The following is a 16,452-nucleotide window of genomic DNA, read 5'->3' on the forward strand; positions in this document are numbered from 1 at the left end:
CTGCTGTTTTTCCAGAAATGGGCAAGCCGATCCTAAAATTCATACAGAAATCCAAGGCACCCAGAATAAACAAAACAATCTTGGAAAAGAGCAAGCCATGTGCAGTGGCAAATAGAAGTAACTCCAGCTCCTCTGGAGGCTGGGGTGGGGGTGATTTAAGCCTGGGAATTTGAGGTTAGCCTGGAAAACATGAGACTGGGAGGCCCTCATCTGAAAGGGAGAGAGAGAGAGAGAGAGAGAGAGAGAGAGAGAAATGAAAAGGAACAAAGTCAAAACTTATTATAAAGCTACAGCAGCCAAGTTTATTGCACTTGAATAATTATGGCATAAAGACCACAAACAGAGTTCAGGTGGTGGGCTACATGGTAAGACAGGGTCTCAAAATAGCAACAATACAGAGTTCAAAAATAAACTTTAATACATATGGCCACTGGATTTAATTTTCAACATTTTATTACTTTAAAAATTGTAAGGGGAGTATATTGTTGTGTGTGTGTAGTTATTAGTGTGGGTGTATGCCTGTGTGCATTGTTTGTCTGTGCATGTGAAGGAAAGAGGTTGATATATTCCCTCCATTGCTTTTTTTTTTTTTTTTTTTTTTTTTGAGACTGGGCCTCAAGGTAGAGATCGAGGAAAGCGCACTATCAGTCTCTGGCTCTTATAGGCACTCACACACGTACCCACACACACAAAACCCAAGGCAGACTGTCCTTAAGGGATGACACCCAGTTGTTTCCTAGTTTCCACAGACATTCACACACACATATGTGTGTAAGCACATGCTCGCACACACACACATACACAGTTGGGCATGATGGTCCATTAACCCCAGCACTCGAGGCAAAGGTAGGCAGATCTCTGTGAATGTGAGGTCAGCCAAGGCTACACAGTGAGAGTATATATACCAGTCACTATCTACAGAGAATCATGTACCCACAGAGATATAAATGTATATATGTGTTTCTTAGGTGTTTGATGGATTGGGCCAGGCAATGAGTTCAGATGGGTGATGTTAGATATGAAATAAACAGAAGAGTTTATAGAAAGTGTCCCTACAGAGCCTGGAGCATTATTATTGGCCCATTTTTAGAGGCAAGAAATCTGGGTTCTACAGAAAGTTAAAGTCGGGGCTGGAGAGATGGCTCAGCGGTTAAGAGCATTGCCTGCTCTTCCAAAGGTCCTGAGTTCAATTCCCGGCAACCACATGGTGGCTCACAACCATCTGGATTGAGGTCTGGTGCCCTCTTCTGGCCTGCAGACATACACACAGACAGAATATTGTATACATAATAAATAAATATTTAAAAAAAAAAAAAAAAAAGAAAGTTAAAGTCATACAGAGAGTACAAAATGGAAGCCAGATCCCAACCCAGGAAGTTAATCGCGGAGCTGGGCCGTGTTGCGGTTACATGACTCCGCTCCTGGAAACATGTGTCTCTGTTCTAAGAGGCAGGTAGGATGGCGAGCAAGCATTGCTAAGAATCTTTCCACAGGATTGCTCTCTCACTGGTGCCAGTGCACTGCTCAGCAGAAAGCCCTTGGCATTTGGGTGCCTACCATCTGTTTAATAGACATCGTGGTTGCTGTAATGTCGGGAGTGAAATTCAGGACAAAGCAATCTCTTCGCAAATACTCAGGCAGCCGCTCTCCTTCCGGGAAGAGATAAAGTGACAAGTGTTTGACAAGGCGACATCACATCCAGCAGGGAATGATCAGATAGATGGCTTTGTGATACAGGCCCTGGTGGAAAAGCTTTGAAAATCCATGACAACATTTAACTGTATACAGCTTTATAGCTTTTCTTTCTTTCCCTTTTTTCTTTCTTTCTTTTTTTTTTTTTTTTTTTTGGTGCTCAATGAGGGTAAAGCTAATTCTTCAGCGTTAAGTCCAAAATAGTGGACTTCTATTTCTGAGACATTTCTGTTTTACGGTTTTATATAAATTCAGGGGTTTGTTTTTTTAACCTTACAATTTTTGCCTGCCTATCAAATGAAAACCAGGCCCCATATCTTCTTATTTTGGACTCTTTCTGTGAGCTAGATTTCCCAGATGTGAAAAATCCCCACTCAGATGGTATGAACATTTTTAAAGCTGCTGATTGGCATTGCCAAACCTTTGCAAAAAAGATTGAACCAATTTACACTCCCACCAGCAGTGCACGAGAATATATTTAAATGCAAATCCCAAGAAGCAGAATGTTTCTTTCTTAGGTATTTCTCTTAAAAGTTTTTTTAATGCTAAGCAAAAACTGACCCAGGGTTTTATAAAAGGAAAGTCTGGCATAAAAGTGGAGCATAGTTAAAACAGCTTAGGCCAAAAAAAAAAAAAAAAAAAAAAAAGCTTTCAAAGAGCCAAGCAGGCCGATAAAAATGTTAAGGCGCCACAGCAAGAAGCACAACTCCAAAGGGGCCATTAACAGTTTGGCTTAGGTTGGGATGGTAACCGCCAAGAATCTTGGGCGTGGTCGATGTACCAAATTCTAGTTAATAAAAAGCAGAATATTAATACTTCACTTTGTTCTAAAAGACGACTTAGGATGTCTAACGCCAGGAGCTAGAGAAGTAATATTGTCTGTAAAATGAAGCTTGTGGGAAAGACACACATCCGTGCCCCTTCGCTCCGGGCACGGGACAGCAGGCCTGCTCAAATCTCAGAACATCTCTACCAAGCGGGTACCGTGATGGCAGGGGCTGCGGACCGGGAGGCAAGGGAAACCCACGCTCGGTGGCCAGCCCGCTACCTCCACAAATTCAAGGAGAGTTGCAGGGACTTGCTGTCAGGCCGACCCCTTTAATCACGCCCCGGTCCGTTCACAACCCAAGTCTCGCACGACTCCTTCTCGATACCCTCTCCCACCCGCCGCACCAGAAGGAGCCCCACCTCTGCGCGGGCCACTTTGTCCTCACTTGGGTTCCTCCCCTTCTTTCCGGCCCTCCTCCACGCGCCCCCTACCATCCCGACCTCGGGCGCTCGGCTCCACTCGGCTCCGCTCGGAACGCCCCGCCCCCGCGGCGCCTGCAGCCAATCAGAGTGCGGCCACGCCCCTCGCGGCCGTTCTAGGCGGGCCGGCCGAGCGCAGGCCGAGCCGGGCTGAGGGCGGCGCCGCGGGCGGGGGTAATGGGGCCTGGCTGCCGGGCGGCGGCGGCGGGATTCGCCTAGACTCGTGGGCGCGGGGAGGCGAGAGGCGAGTGGGTACTGCGGCCCACCCGGGATGGGCCAAGCCCGGCCTGGCGGGGCCGAGCGGGAGCCGAAGGCGGCACGCGGGCCGGGCCTGCGGACCGGGCGGCCCGGGGGCTGAGGTAGTAGAGGTGGGCGCGGAGGAAGGGGCCGGGCGAGGCGGTGGGAGGAGCGGCGAGGGGGCGGAGGCTGGGCGGCGAGAAAGCGGCGCCTGGCCCGAGGCGGCGGCGCCGGAGCAGGCTGAGGCAGCGGCCGGGACGAGCGCCCTGAGGTGGCGGCCGCGGCCCCATGGGCGGGTGCGTGGGCGCCCAACACGACTCCTCGGGCAGCCTCAACGAGAACTCGGACGGCACTGGAGGTAGGTGGCGCCAGGGGGCAGCCGCGGCCCCCCATTGTTCGCGGCGGCGGCCACCTGTCCCGACCCCGCGCCCCTTTGTCGTTCGTGCTCCGCGTCGGCCCCGCCACGCGCTTCGGGCCCCACGCGGGACCACGGGCCTAGGCCCGGCTAGGGGCTCTCCAGCCCGGAGAAATACTCGGCGGCAGGATGGCGGCTCTCGGGGCCGGGGAGGGGCGGCCGCCCCGAGTGCCCCCGACGGGCCCCGCCGCACCCCCGGCCCTTCCCGCGTCGGCAGAGTTGGCCGGGCTCAGCTTTCCCAGGTTTCAGATGACAGCTGCCCCGGTTGGTTCCAGTTTCTGGAGCTGGGCTGGGGAAGTCTCAAGTGGCCATGGGCAGTGTTTTAAGGAGGAGGGGGAGACGATCGGCCCAAGGAAAACGTGGCTTCTTGCTGCTGCCAGGGGCGTTAGCCCAGTATGCCGTCGGGGCGCACTAGTCAAATTCCGATGTGTCTTACGTAAAAGGGAAACGTGCAGGATAAAAGTACCCCAGCATAAGATTAGTGTTTTGAGTAAAAGTTTTCCAGCGCGAGTCGCGCTTCTCGGTTATAGTAACCATGATGTCTCTTGGTTCCATTCTTAGTAGTTGTAAAGGGGTAGAACAGCGAGATTAATTCTACTTTTAAGTGACCTTAAAAGTGCCGAGCCCATTCAGAATGTGTAGAAGTTAGAACGCTGAAGAAAAGAGCCACCGGGGGATGCCAAAGTGAACTTGATTTGATACGGACCTGATACTGGGCGCCTTCATGTCGGGTGCTTATTTTTAAGTTGTTGAGTTGCTTGGGAATAGGCGGGGTCACACCTTTCCACACCTTAGGACCAGGTGGCCTGCCCTGTCGCTTAAGCTTTGCCCTTGAATCCTGTGCACCTATCTTTGTCCTAGAGATTTCCCGGTTTACGTGATGTTTAGCTATGCCACTTTACTAAAATCTCTTCGTATTCATTGTCACTAAATGTTGGACAAATAATTTGAGAATTCAGTTTTCGTCCTGAAAAAGTAGACCATGGAATGCTCCTTTGTAGCACATTTCATGTCACAGCCATTTACTTGGTGAGGTCCTCTGTGACAACAAAGCCAAAGCATATAAAGGGAGTGATTAAAAACACTGGGTAAAGGGCAGATTGGTGGTCAGGTGGTGCTAGTTAAGTATGCTAGAACTTACTAGCATTCAGTTTAATTAACTTTCACATATGTTACAATTATAATATTTCTCTTTTCTGTACTCAGATTGAACCAGTTTAGCCCATTTGGCAGTGCAATTTAGGATCCACTCACATTACTAGCATGGGCTTTTAGAAGCATGCAATCCTAGCTTTAGATAATTAGTACCAGAGACATCCAATTAGATAGCTATAGTATCAGTTTCTTTCAGGACTTAAGTTTTCTGGACCATAAACTGCTATGGTTTTGTACAGAAAAGTTTTTTAAAGGGGAGTACCTCCTTTTTTCTTTGGGGAGAGGGCATGGGATAGCTTTGATGTAGCTGGAAGAAGAAGGGTCTGTCGGGGACAAAAGAATTCTTCTGGAATTTAATTTTGGAAGTCTTTATTCTCCATTCCTGTCATTAGAGGTGAGAGCCCACTGTGGAGCCAGAAACTTGGGAGACTGGAGCCTCTTAAGTTCGGTCCAGGCCAATCCGGGCTACGTAGCAAAACCTTGTCTCCAAAAACAACAAAAAGTTCTTGTGGTGTGTGTTGCAGGGTTACATGTTAGCAGTTCTTTTTTGTTGTTTATTTTAAACAAAACTTCTATGGATTCAAGATTATCTAGTAGCTTTCATTCTCCTTTAGTCTGCCATTGTTGGGACTTTCTTTTTTAATGGCATATTCTCTATGGTTCTGTGCTTTTTTATGATGACATTGTGAAGCTGGATTTCATACTTAGGACCTGTAGACAAGGGTGTGTGTGTGTGTGTTTTGGTTTTTCTGTGTAGCTTTGGATCCTATCCTGGAACTAGCTCTTGTAGACCAGGCTGGCCTCGAACTTCCAGGGATCTGCCTACCTCTCCCTCCTGAGTGCTGGGATTAAAGGCGTGCACCACCACTGCCCGGCTGTCTGTGTGTGTTTGTGTGTCTGTGTTGCACACATACATGGTGGACATCAAGACTTCTGGTTCTCTCCTTCCACCATGTTGGTCCTAGGGATAAAACTCAGAATCCTTATTCTGGCCTCTTTGTGATTTTTTAAAATAACTATTTATGGAGACCATCAATGCAATTAATTTGAAGACAGCAAGTGTGCTTGTTTTTTTAGTTCATCTCTTTAGTGAGCTCTTCAGTGATGTGCAAAGAGAACTGTTCCTCGTGCCTGCAGATTCCTAGGGTCAGAAGAAGCCAGCCAAATGCTGGACATGTGTTGTTTTAGTCATTACTTCAGAATGTCTCAGCATTGTCATGGAGTTCTTTCATACACCCATTTATAGCAGCCTTACAGACACCTACTCAATGAGTAACAAAGACTTTGGTATAATAAAATCTACCATTTATCTGGTGTTTATTATGTAATAAGCCCTGTGCTAAGGGATTAATAGATGCATTGAGTCCACAATTCTTTGAGTTGGATGTCAGTCAACTCTATATTGAAGGTGAAGATTGAAGCCCAAGGAAACTAAATAATGTCTTTGACATCATATAACTTATAAAAGCAGTGAGAACTCTTTATTCATGGGTAAAATTAAAGAGCCTCTATTTCACCTTTTTTGTTTTATTTAAGATAATTACCTTATAGTATAGCACTGAAGAGGTGTTATTGACCATTCATTCATTCATTCATTTAGGGTTTTCAAGATAAGGTTCTCTGGCTATCCAGGAACTCACTCTGTAGACCAGGCTGTGTTCAAACTCAAAGAGATCCTCCTGCCTCTGCCTCCTGAGTACTGGGAATAAAGGTGTGCGCCATCACACTTGGCATTTTGAGTACTGTTTGCATTGTTATATAGCTTTTATCACTATCCACATCTACATTTTTTCTTAAGGTAGTATGTCCCTCTTTTTTCAATTTCTGATAACCATTAATAATGTAAATATTGTACATGAAGCACAATTAATAAAAACTCAGACAGAAATGGGGGTTCAACCTGAAGACCAGAAAAGGAAAGCAGCCAGCCACTGGCTCTTACCTCGACCTCAGTCCAAAAATTGTGATTTTTCCTCCAGGAAACCTCAGGATCAGACTTGAGACTGAGAACTGTCTCCTCCTTACAATCCTCTCTAATTTTGGGATTAAGAGCATGCACCACTACCACCTGATTTCTACAGCAAGCTAGTGTGGCTACTGGGATTAAAGGTGTATGTCACCACAGCCTGGTCTGTAAGGCTGACCAGTGTGGCTCTTTTACTTTTCTGATCTTCAGGCAAGCTTTATTTATTAAAATACAAATGAAATGCCACTGCAGTGTACATTATTTTTGTGGTTTCACCTGTTTGGGATGTTTCATATAAATGGAATCTCATAATACTCTTTCCTTTGTGGTTTATTTCACTTAGCATTCTCTTTCCTGGGCTCATCTTGTGTCAGGGGTGTGTGAGTGTGTGTGTGTGAATATATACTTTTTAATAATTGAATAATATATGTATATATGTACACATTTTATTTACCCAGCCATTTATTGGTTTGTATTTTAGTTTCTATATTTTGATGTAAACAATGCATTTGTGAACTTAAATTGCATAAATACCTATTTTTATTTCCTTTTTAAAGAAGTGGAGCTATTGGGGGGATTATGACAATCCTATTTATCTTTTTGAGGATCTGCCAGACTTTTTTATGGAGGCCATACTATTTTTCATTCCGACCTGAAATCTTTCTGCAATTTCTCTCCCTCTTCATCAGCACTTTTTATTTTCCATTTTTTTAAAAAAGAACACAAATCTTGAATTTGTGAAGTGCTATGTCCTTGAGGTGTAGCTTGTATTCCCTGATGAGTTCTGTTATTTAGTATCTTTTTATGTATTTGTTGACCATTTACATATTTTTGGGGGATATGTCTATTCAAGTCCTTTGCCTCTGTGATGCTGGGATATTTATGTAAGATACATCTGTGCAAATATTTTTTCCATTCAGTAGCTGAATTTTTTCATTTGCTGAATAGTGGCTTTTTTCTACAAATATCTGTAATTTTAATAAAGTCTGATTTATTCTTTCATTGCCAATGCTTCTACTTTGAGTTTTAAATATACTTATACATCTGTCCCATGATTATGAATAAATACATAGGTCTGTATGCAGTAATTCATTAGTCCATCAAGGAACATTTACCTTTTTTATTTTGTTTGTTGGATTTTTTTTTTTTTTTTTTTTTTGAGACAGGGTTTCTCTGTTGTAGCTTTGGAGCCTGTCTGTCCTGGAACTAGCTCTTGTAGACCAGGCTGGTATTGAACTCAGAGATCCGCCTGCCTCTGCCTCCCAAGTGCTGGGATTAAAGGCGTGCCACTAACCACTGCCCGGCAAACGTTTACCTTCTTAGGAGTAGAAAACCCTCTCAGACTTACTCCCTTTGATCTGGAAGACTATTAGCAGTGCAGTTCTTTGACTAACTCACTTCAGCTTTTTTCCTCTCAGTACATTATTGCCTTGCTCATGCTGAGTAAGCTCTCTCACTGAACTAGTCTCCAGCACTGGCTGTTTTGAGACAGGGTTTGTTTTGTAGCCCAGGCTGACCTTGAACTGAAGAGCCTCCTGCACAACCTGACTGACTGGATGAGAAGCGTAAGTCATCCTCTCCTGGCTCCACTTCAGCTTCTTTAAAAAATACTATTTTTACTTGATATGTTTGAGTGTTTTGCCTGTATATATATATATATATATATATGCATGCATTGCATGTGTGCCTGGTTCTGGCGAAGGCTAGAAAGGGGCTAAATTATCCCTGGAACTTGAGTTAATAGGCAGATATAAGCTGCCATGTAGCTTAAGTACTGAGCCATCTTTACAGTTCCACTTCAGCTTCTTGATCAAGAGATGAGATGATGGTTATGTTTTCTGGGATCAACAAAAGCATTGGTTCAAAAAGGAATCATGATCTTTTTCTTGAATATTTCAAAAGCCCTTTTTAGGAAAGTACAATATACAGACATGAAACAACTGTGATGCAATGTAGTCAGATAATGTAACTGTCCAGTAACCGCAAGTGGTGAGGGAATAGCAGGGAAACTGAGTGATCTCCGCAGCATGGGGCTGAGAAGAGAAGCTGTTTAAGTGGTCAGAAGTTGGGTATGGTAGCACACCTATAATTCTAGTACTTGGAGAATGGATGGGAAATGATGGCGAGACTGAATCAGTAGTTTGTAGGGGGCTACTCTGGACTCCTGGGAAGGGCTCACTGTCATCTGACTGCTGTGTAGTTACCATTAAGTATTAACTGAACCACTTACTGATATCACAGCAGGGAAGTCTGCCCAGGGAAGAATTTATGTTCTAATACTTGTTGCTCAAGAAGTTTGATCTCTGGACCAACAGCATTGGGATTACCTGAGAACATGTTAGACACAGAGTGGAGCATGCTCATATTCCAGGCTACTGGAAAGACTGAGGCAAGATTGCAAGTTGGGGCAAACTTGGACAATTTAGCAAAATTCTACCAAAAGTCAGGCTTGGGTCTTTATTTTTATTTTTTGTTTATGTATTTATTTATTTGGGGTTTGGGTTTATTTTGTTTTGTTTTGTTTTGTTTTTTCCTGAGACAGAGTTTCTCTGTAGCTTTAGAGCCTGTCCTGGAACTAGCTCTTGTAGACCAGGATGGACTCAAACTCACAGAGATCCACCTGCCTCTGCCTCCCCAGTGCTGGGATTAAAAACATGTGCCACCACCGCCTGTCTATTTTCAATTTAATTTATTTTAGGTTATGAAAGGGATTAAATAGAAGGGCTACCAAGCATCCTACCACTGAGCCACCCCAGCCAAACAGGTTTTCTAGTCTACTTTTGAATTTAGGAACCTCTTAACAGAAGTTCTGATCCACTGGGAATGATAGGCGTGTATGTGTTCCTCACTTTGACTGTGTCTAGGCTTGCTTTTTTCTTTTGGATGGATCTTTATGGAGGGACTTTTAGTTGAATCTTGGTTTTCCTGCTGTCAGTACAAAGCTCTCATAGCTTGTTCTGGAAGCACTCTACTCATGCAGTATTTAATGAGAGTGATTATTGAGTACTAATCACTAGTAATAAACTTCTGCATTACATTAATGAATTAGCTATCTCTTTTGGCTTTAGGCCGTGTGAATTCTTGAAGAAAGAGTTGGGTTGATTTAGGTTAAGGAAAATATAGTCAAATTAGTTAGACATGATCAGTTTAGTGATTCATTTTTTGTTTTTTTCTTACCACAGACCATCAGTGTGGTTTGATCTTCGTTTGATGATCAAACACCCAATCCTCTTGCTGTCCCCTCACTATCCTTGCCATGTTTCTGCTTATTGGGCAGTACTACCACCAAGTCCTTAAGATTGACTGATAGTTCACAGACCATAGGTTGACAATTTCTAATGCAGTTGTACTTAAAAGGTGCATAGGTGTTGGCCAAGAGCAGTCAGCATGAGTTATCCTTATATTAGCTACTTGACAAGAATCATGTTATTCATCTATGTATCTGTCTGTCTGTCTATCTATTTATTATTGTGTGGGGGGTGATGTGGAGGTCAGAGAACAACTTCTTAGAGTCAGCTTTCTCTGTCTTTATGTGGGTTCTGTGAAATGAACTCAGGTTGTTTAGACTTGTGTCAAATGGTAAACAGCCTTTCCCACTGAGTTAATTTTGCTGGCCCCAAGGTTTTGTTTTGTTTTTTAAATATATTGCCATTAAGCAGAGAGAGGCTAAATATTGCTGAATTTGCGTTCGTGTTGTAATACAAAATACCATATTTTTGCATGTGTACAATTTTTAAACAATTTACATCATAGATCTCATATCAGTTACTTTTGCATTGGTGTGACATAACTTTGGGGAGGAAGGATTCATTTTGACGGTTGGCTGCTCCATTACTTTGGGTATGAGGTGAGAGTGAACAGCTTCTCTAATGAGAGGGTGTAAAGGAAGCTGTTTGCCTCATGGCAGACAGGAAGCAGAGAGGGGAATGGGAAGGAGTGACCTATTGCCACATGCCTCTTAGCCCCATCTCCTGAAGTTTCCACCACCTCCCAAAATAGCAGCACCAGCTGGGACCAAGCATTGATCATAAGCCTATAGGGGCATTTCATATTCAAGCCATACGAGCTGCTTTCAGAAATGGAATTTCTATTAAGTTAGACATATAAGGAAACCAAAGTATTTAACTGTATGAGCCAGACTTGAGTGTGGAATCCTATTATAAACACTTCCTCATGACTTGGCCCAGGGATATTTTTGTTTTGTGGTGCTGGAGATTCATGACAGGCCTTGTGCATATGAAGTAAGCATTTTCCAGCTGAAATATAGCTCCAACCTGTGAATGAATGATAATGGAATGATTTGGGCCTTTTCTGATTGAGTGCTTACCATCCCAGGCAGATGGATAGATGACTATGTGTTTATTGTAAACTGAACTAGAGATCTGCCTGGGCACAGATCTGCCTATGGCTCACAATAGCACCCATGCTTATAGCTATGTCTGGTTTATTTAGTTGTGAGTATGCCCTTCACTTAGGGTAGATACTTTATTTCCTAGGAGAGTTACGATGCTTCTTTCAGAATCTTCTGTTTCAGCAAAGACATTGTACACTGCCCAGGCTGATATCTAACTTTACAGGCATGTGCTACCACCATTCCTGACTTTTCCTGAAAGTTTTAAGTAAAATAGCAGGCCTCCATTATTCTGACTCTGTGTACATGAAACTATCTGTGTAACCATCTCAATAATAATCAAGTAGTTTATGGCTACTGGAGGAGGCATTCATTTAAATAATTAAGGTTTTTAAAATCTCCACAGCAATGAAAACAGTGTTAGGAAAGTTCAAAGAATATCAGGAAGCAGGGTGAGAAGGCTTCAAAACAGAGGTGGTATAAGAAGTTGTTTTTTTAATGCCAGATGTGATAGAACATACCTTTGATCCTAGCATTCATGAGGTAGAGGCTAGTAGATCTCTGAGAATTTGAGACCACCCAGGGTTACATAGTGAGACCCTGTCTTTTTTTTTCTTTAAAAAAAAAAAAGAAAAAAAAGGAAAGAAAGTTGGTTTTTAAAGGGCTTTCCATGAAATGGCAGAATGATATTCTCTTGCAGAGGAGACTGATCTAGGAAAAGAATAAGGCATTTTAGGATAGAGTTCAGAGCTTGCAAGGGGAGAAATAAATACTTATTTTTTGAAACTCTGTTGCTAAACTTAGAGTTAGCTGGTTTGACTAGACTAGCTGGCCAGCAAGCCCAAGGGATCCTCCTGTCTCCACCTGCCCAAGGCTGGGATTATAGACATGTGCAGCTGCCTTTGGTTTTCTTATCTGCTTTTGTGAGTCCAACTCAGGGCTTCACGCTTGAACTTTATGTGTTTACTGACTGAGCCATGTCTCCAGTCAAATTTTTATAAAAGACAGTATCTAGTTCAACAAATACTTCCTGCTTGCAACCTAGATTAAACAAATTATGAATTGTATTTCTTTGGGGACTATGGGGGTCTTGTTGCCCAGCCTGGTTGTGACTTGATGTGTCATTGAAGATAACCTTGGACTTCTAACACTCCTGTCTCTTTTCTGACTGTTGGTGCACCACCACGTTTCATACAGTACTGAGTTTCAAACCCAGGGCTGTGAGCATGCTAGGCAAGCATTCTACCAACTGAACTACATCCTCATCTCTTTGTATTTCTTTTGTATGGCTTGCAATTTTCCCCTTTTCATTTAACTGTATGAAAGTAAGCAAGACATTATGGCACTCCCAACATGCACCTCTGAACAATAAAGTTCCTGCTATGGTACTATGATCACACCTAAAACTTGGAACTATTTATTTTTGTGTTTTCCAAGTTCTAGTCCATAATTAGACTCTTCAATTTCTATCCAAATACTTACATATAATTTTTGTTTCTCAAAATTGGGTACTGTTGGTGTTTAGGCATTGCCTATGATTTTTCTCTTCAGTCTTTTTTAAATCTAGAAGCACCCCCCCCCTGGCTTTGACTTCTTTTTAACCCCCTTTGGAATCTAGACAGGATTTCTCTGTGTCCTTGGCTGCCCTGGAACTCACTTTGTAGACCAAACTGGCCTTGAATTCACAAAAGACCTGTCTACCTCTGCCTTCTGGAGTGCTAGGATTAAAGGTGTGCACCACTATGTCTGGTAGCATTATCTTTTATAATCTTACAGATGGGCCATAGTCTGGAATTGTCTGTGACCCTGGTTTTCATTTTCTTGTGCTCTAGGCTCTGTAATTTTCCTTAATGTAGAAATTAGGTAGATCTGATTTTGATAGAGGATTATTAACCTTTTGTTAATAAAGGGTTTCTCGCTTTGGAGCCTGTCCTGGCCTGTCTCTTGTAGACCAGGCTGGCCTTGAATGCACAGAGATTCGCCTACTTCTGCCTCACAAATGCTGGGATTAAAGGCGTGTGCCACCACCACCTGGCTTTTTAATATTGTTAATGATTAAAATCTTGAAGTTAGATAGATCTGATTTTAACAGAAGATGATTATAATGTATTCAGGCTATAGTGGATTCACATTCTTCCCATTTTGTCTCTTGTCTTCAGCATTAGGATAATTTGCATTATTGACCAAGTCTGAGCCCTTATCTCTTATCAGCTTCACAGGTTTCATTCACCACTTACAGTGGTGTACTTACGTCTACTCCTTGGGAAAAAAAAATAATTTATTGTAGTTATTTTTGAATATTGCTTCTCTTAGAACGTAAGCTGCACTTGACAGAGAATTTTTAGTTCGTTTTTAAGGCTCTAGTACATTGTATGGTACACATCTTTATTTCTTATAATGGTATTAGAAAGAAAGTGATAGTTCCTTAAAGACCTTAGTTGGTTCTAGAACAGGAGCTTTGTTTAATAGGACCAACCATCTAGTGTAGTGAAAGCCCCTGAGAACAAATCCACTTACCCTTTCCTCTCATGACCGAAGGTGAATCACTTGACTTCCCAACTCCCAGGGGTTTTAGCATGTTGGGTAATATCAGTAAATTAAAACAATTTCTTTGACAGTGGCCCTTTCTTTTTAGATGTATATCACGGTTAACATATTAGTCGTAAATTTCATTGTCAGGCTCAGCATTTAATTTCCTGTTATTCTAGTTTTATAGTCAGTAAATTCTTCATTTACAAAAGGTAAAAAGAAATGATTTCGTTTCATATAAAGTTTAGATCACCCTCATTATGAGATGTATTCAACAGTTGAAATATATGTGGCAGGTCATACAGCATCTTGTTTTCCCTGGGCACTGTTTGTTTTCTTGCAGTGTTGGTGCGAGCATAGACTGAGCAGATGCCTCCGAGCTTTTGATGGCATTTTAATGGAACTTAGATGCTCAAGTACTGTGTTAGTGTGCTCCCTTGTACAGCCTTAAATGTGTGGGTAATTATGTACCACGTTATGAGAAGGCATTATAATCAGGAGCATGTTCGCAAAGTTCCCTAAGTTTCACATGTGCAGAGGTAAAAGAAGCCTTTACTCCAGCGTCTGCACAGAGTCTGAAGCAGAAGCTACCCACCTTATGGTGGCTTTTTGTTTGAAGTTTGACTTTGTGGAACTTTGTACTGCAGCCCTGGAGAGACAGAGGCAGGCAGATCTCTGAGTTCCGTAGAGCCGGGTCTACATAGGAAGATCTTGTCTCAAAAAAAAATAAAATAAAATAAAAAAAAAAAGAAACAGTCTTTCAGGCCATGTTGAGGAGCTCTCGCGAGGCTTTTGTTATTGCTGTTCCCTTGCATTCTTTGGAGTCAGTTTTAAAAATCAGAACAAGATCTTGGAAAAAAATTTCACATAATTTCAGTTTTTCTTTATTCTGAGTCAGTTTTAAAAATCAGAACAAGATCTTGGAAAAAAATTTCACATAATTTCAGTTTTTCTTTATTCTGAGGTTGGTATATATAATTAATAAGTTGGATGTTTTATTATATGTTCTTAGAATGACTGAATAGTAGTAGGTCAGTTAAGTTTACTCATTTTAGAGAAACATGCTACCATATTTATTTGAATTCTAAGAAGACTGATACTGAGCAAACAAAGGAAAGACTAACACATTAACACACACATGAGTGGCTATACCATTAAACACAGTCTTCTTACAGATTCTGGAAGTTTCTTTACTCCTTTTTTACCCCTGCTCTCAGTTCACTTTCCCCAGGACTTTTGTGAGCAGATAAGAAACAAGCTTTCAGACCTTCTTTCTCTTCTAGAGCAACTTTGGCTTCGTAATGTATTTTGTAAAGTGCAGTTCCTTCATTATTCATGGTGTGAACTGGAATGCAACTTGACACTAGGAGACTTATTCTCTCTACCTCTTCCCTGGCTTCACTCTCCTCAGATGTAAAGTTTTCTAGTTCTTTGCCTATTGAGAAAAATGCTTGTATTACATTTACCCTCAACAAGTTCAGACAACTTGTACTTCATGGAAAGGTCCTGATGGATTAGAGGCCTATGACAGATTTGTCTATAGCATAGAGAGGAGGAACCAGAGCTAGAAATGTAGCTCAGAGGTAGAGTGCTTACTTAGTATGCTTAAGAACCTGGGTTTAATTCTTAGCACTGAGGACAGAATCAGATGCAATTCCAGAGGTTTTATGGCTGCCATGTTTGCTAAAACCCAGCCATGACTTCTGAAGAGTGGGTAAGACGTCAGTGAAACAAAGGAATGTCAGAGGTATGTCGTTGAGATCACCACCTTCTAACAAGTAAGGAATGGCTTTTTCCTCTCAAGACATTTATGGTGCCTCTTTCCCATTCATTTTAGGGTTTTTTTTGTTTTGTTTTGTTTTTGTTGTTGTTTTGAAGCAGGCTACTCACTAAGTAGCCTTTGTTGTCTTGGAACCCACTGTATATCAGACTGGCCCCAAACTCATAGAGATCACCTGCCTCTACCTCCAGAGTGCTGAAACTAAAGGGATGCACACCTGTTTTGATGTTCTTTTTTGGAGGGGTGGGGGTTTGAGATAGGGTCTTACTATATAGCCTTAGTTGGCCTAGAACTCAGAGATCTGCCTGTCTATGCCACTAACCACACCCAACCCATTGTACTTATCACATTTATTTCACTGGGCAGGTATAATACTAGCATTCAGAAGGCAGAGGAGAGAAAGATTAAATTTTAAGGCTGACCAGTTATAGCAACATAGCAAGACTGCCTCAAAGCAACAAAAAGCATGTCTCTATGATATATTTTTTAAATTACTTTTTTGTGTTGTGTAGGAGTGTGTGCATGTGTGTTTGTGTGTTTGCATTTGTATATCTATGTATGTGTACGAAGGTCAGAGAACAGCTTGGTAGAATCCATTTTCTCCTACCATGTGAATCCTGGGGCATTGAACTCAGGTCAACTTGGCAACAAGTGTCTTTACCCATTGAGCCTTCTTGCTGTCCTCTCCCAATATATTTTAATTGATTTTTAAAAATACTTATTTCAGGGATATAGTTCAGTTAATAGAGTCCTTACCTAACATGCACAGAGCCCGGTGTAATAGATGTAATAAGGACAATGCACAAAACTGGGTTTGGTGGCGCTGCCTGTAATCCCAGTACTCAAGAGGTGAAAACAAGAGGAGACAGAAGTTCAAGATCATCCTAAGCTATATATTGAGTTTGAGCAGCCTGAGCTGCATGAGACCTCGTCTCAAAAAATACTCATTTTCCCCAAGAATCCTAGAATCTCTATAAGGTTAGCACTTTGCCCTATTTATTGTTTCCCTCATTTTTTTATGCTCTAGAATAGGTGTATTGAATATATAGGTAATGTAACAGGTGGACAGTCGTGACTTT

The 16,452-nt window shown here is 42.2% G+C and overlaps 1 protein-coding gene across 3 annotated transcripts in view; it reads left to right on the forward strand.

Annotated features, from left to right (window-relative positions):
- The first annotated feature begins 3,125 nt into the window (after positions 1-3,125).
- The window catches only part of Ubtd2 (ubiquitin domain containing 2), a 59,180-nt gene continuing 45,853 nt past the window's right edge, over positions 3,126-16,452 (forward strand). For all 3 annotated transcript variants that reach the window (XM_057776830.1, XM_057776829.1, XM_057776831.1), the window contains exon 1: positions 3,126-3,535. In XM_057776830.1, the coding sequence (XP_057632813.1) occupies positions 3,466-3,535 (70 nt within the window). In that variant the 5' untranslated portion in view covers positions 3,126-3,465. The remainder of the gene's footprint in view (positions 3,536-16,452) is intronic.

This window comes from Chionomys nivalis, chromosome 7, assembly GCF_950005125.1.
Source record: "Chionomys nivalis chromosome 7, mChiNiv1.1, whole genome shotgun sequence".
NCBI lineage: Eukaryota > Metazoa > Chordata > Mammalia > Rodentia > Cricetidae > Chionomys > Chionomys nivalis.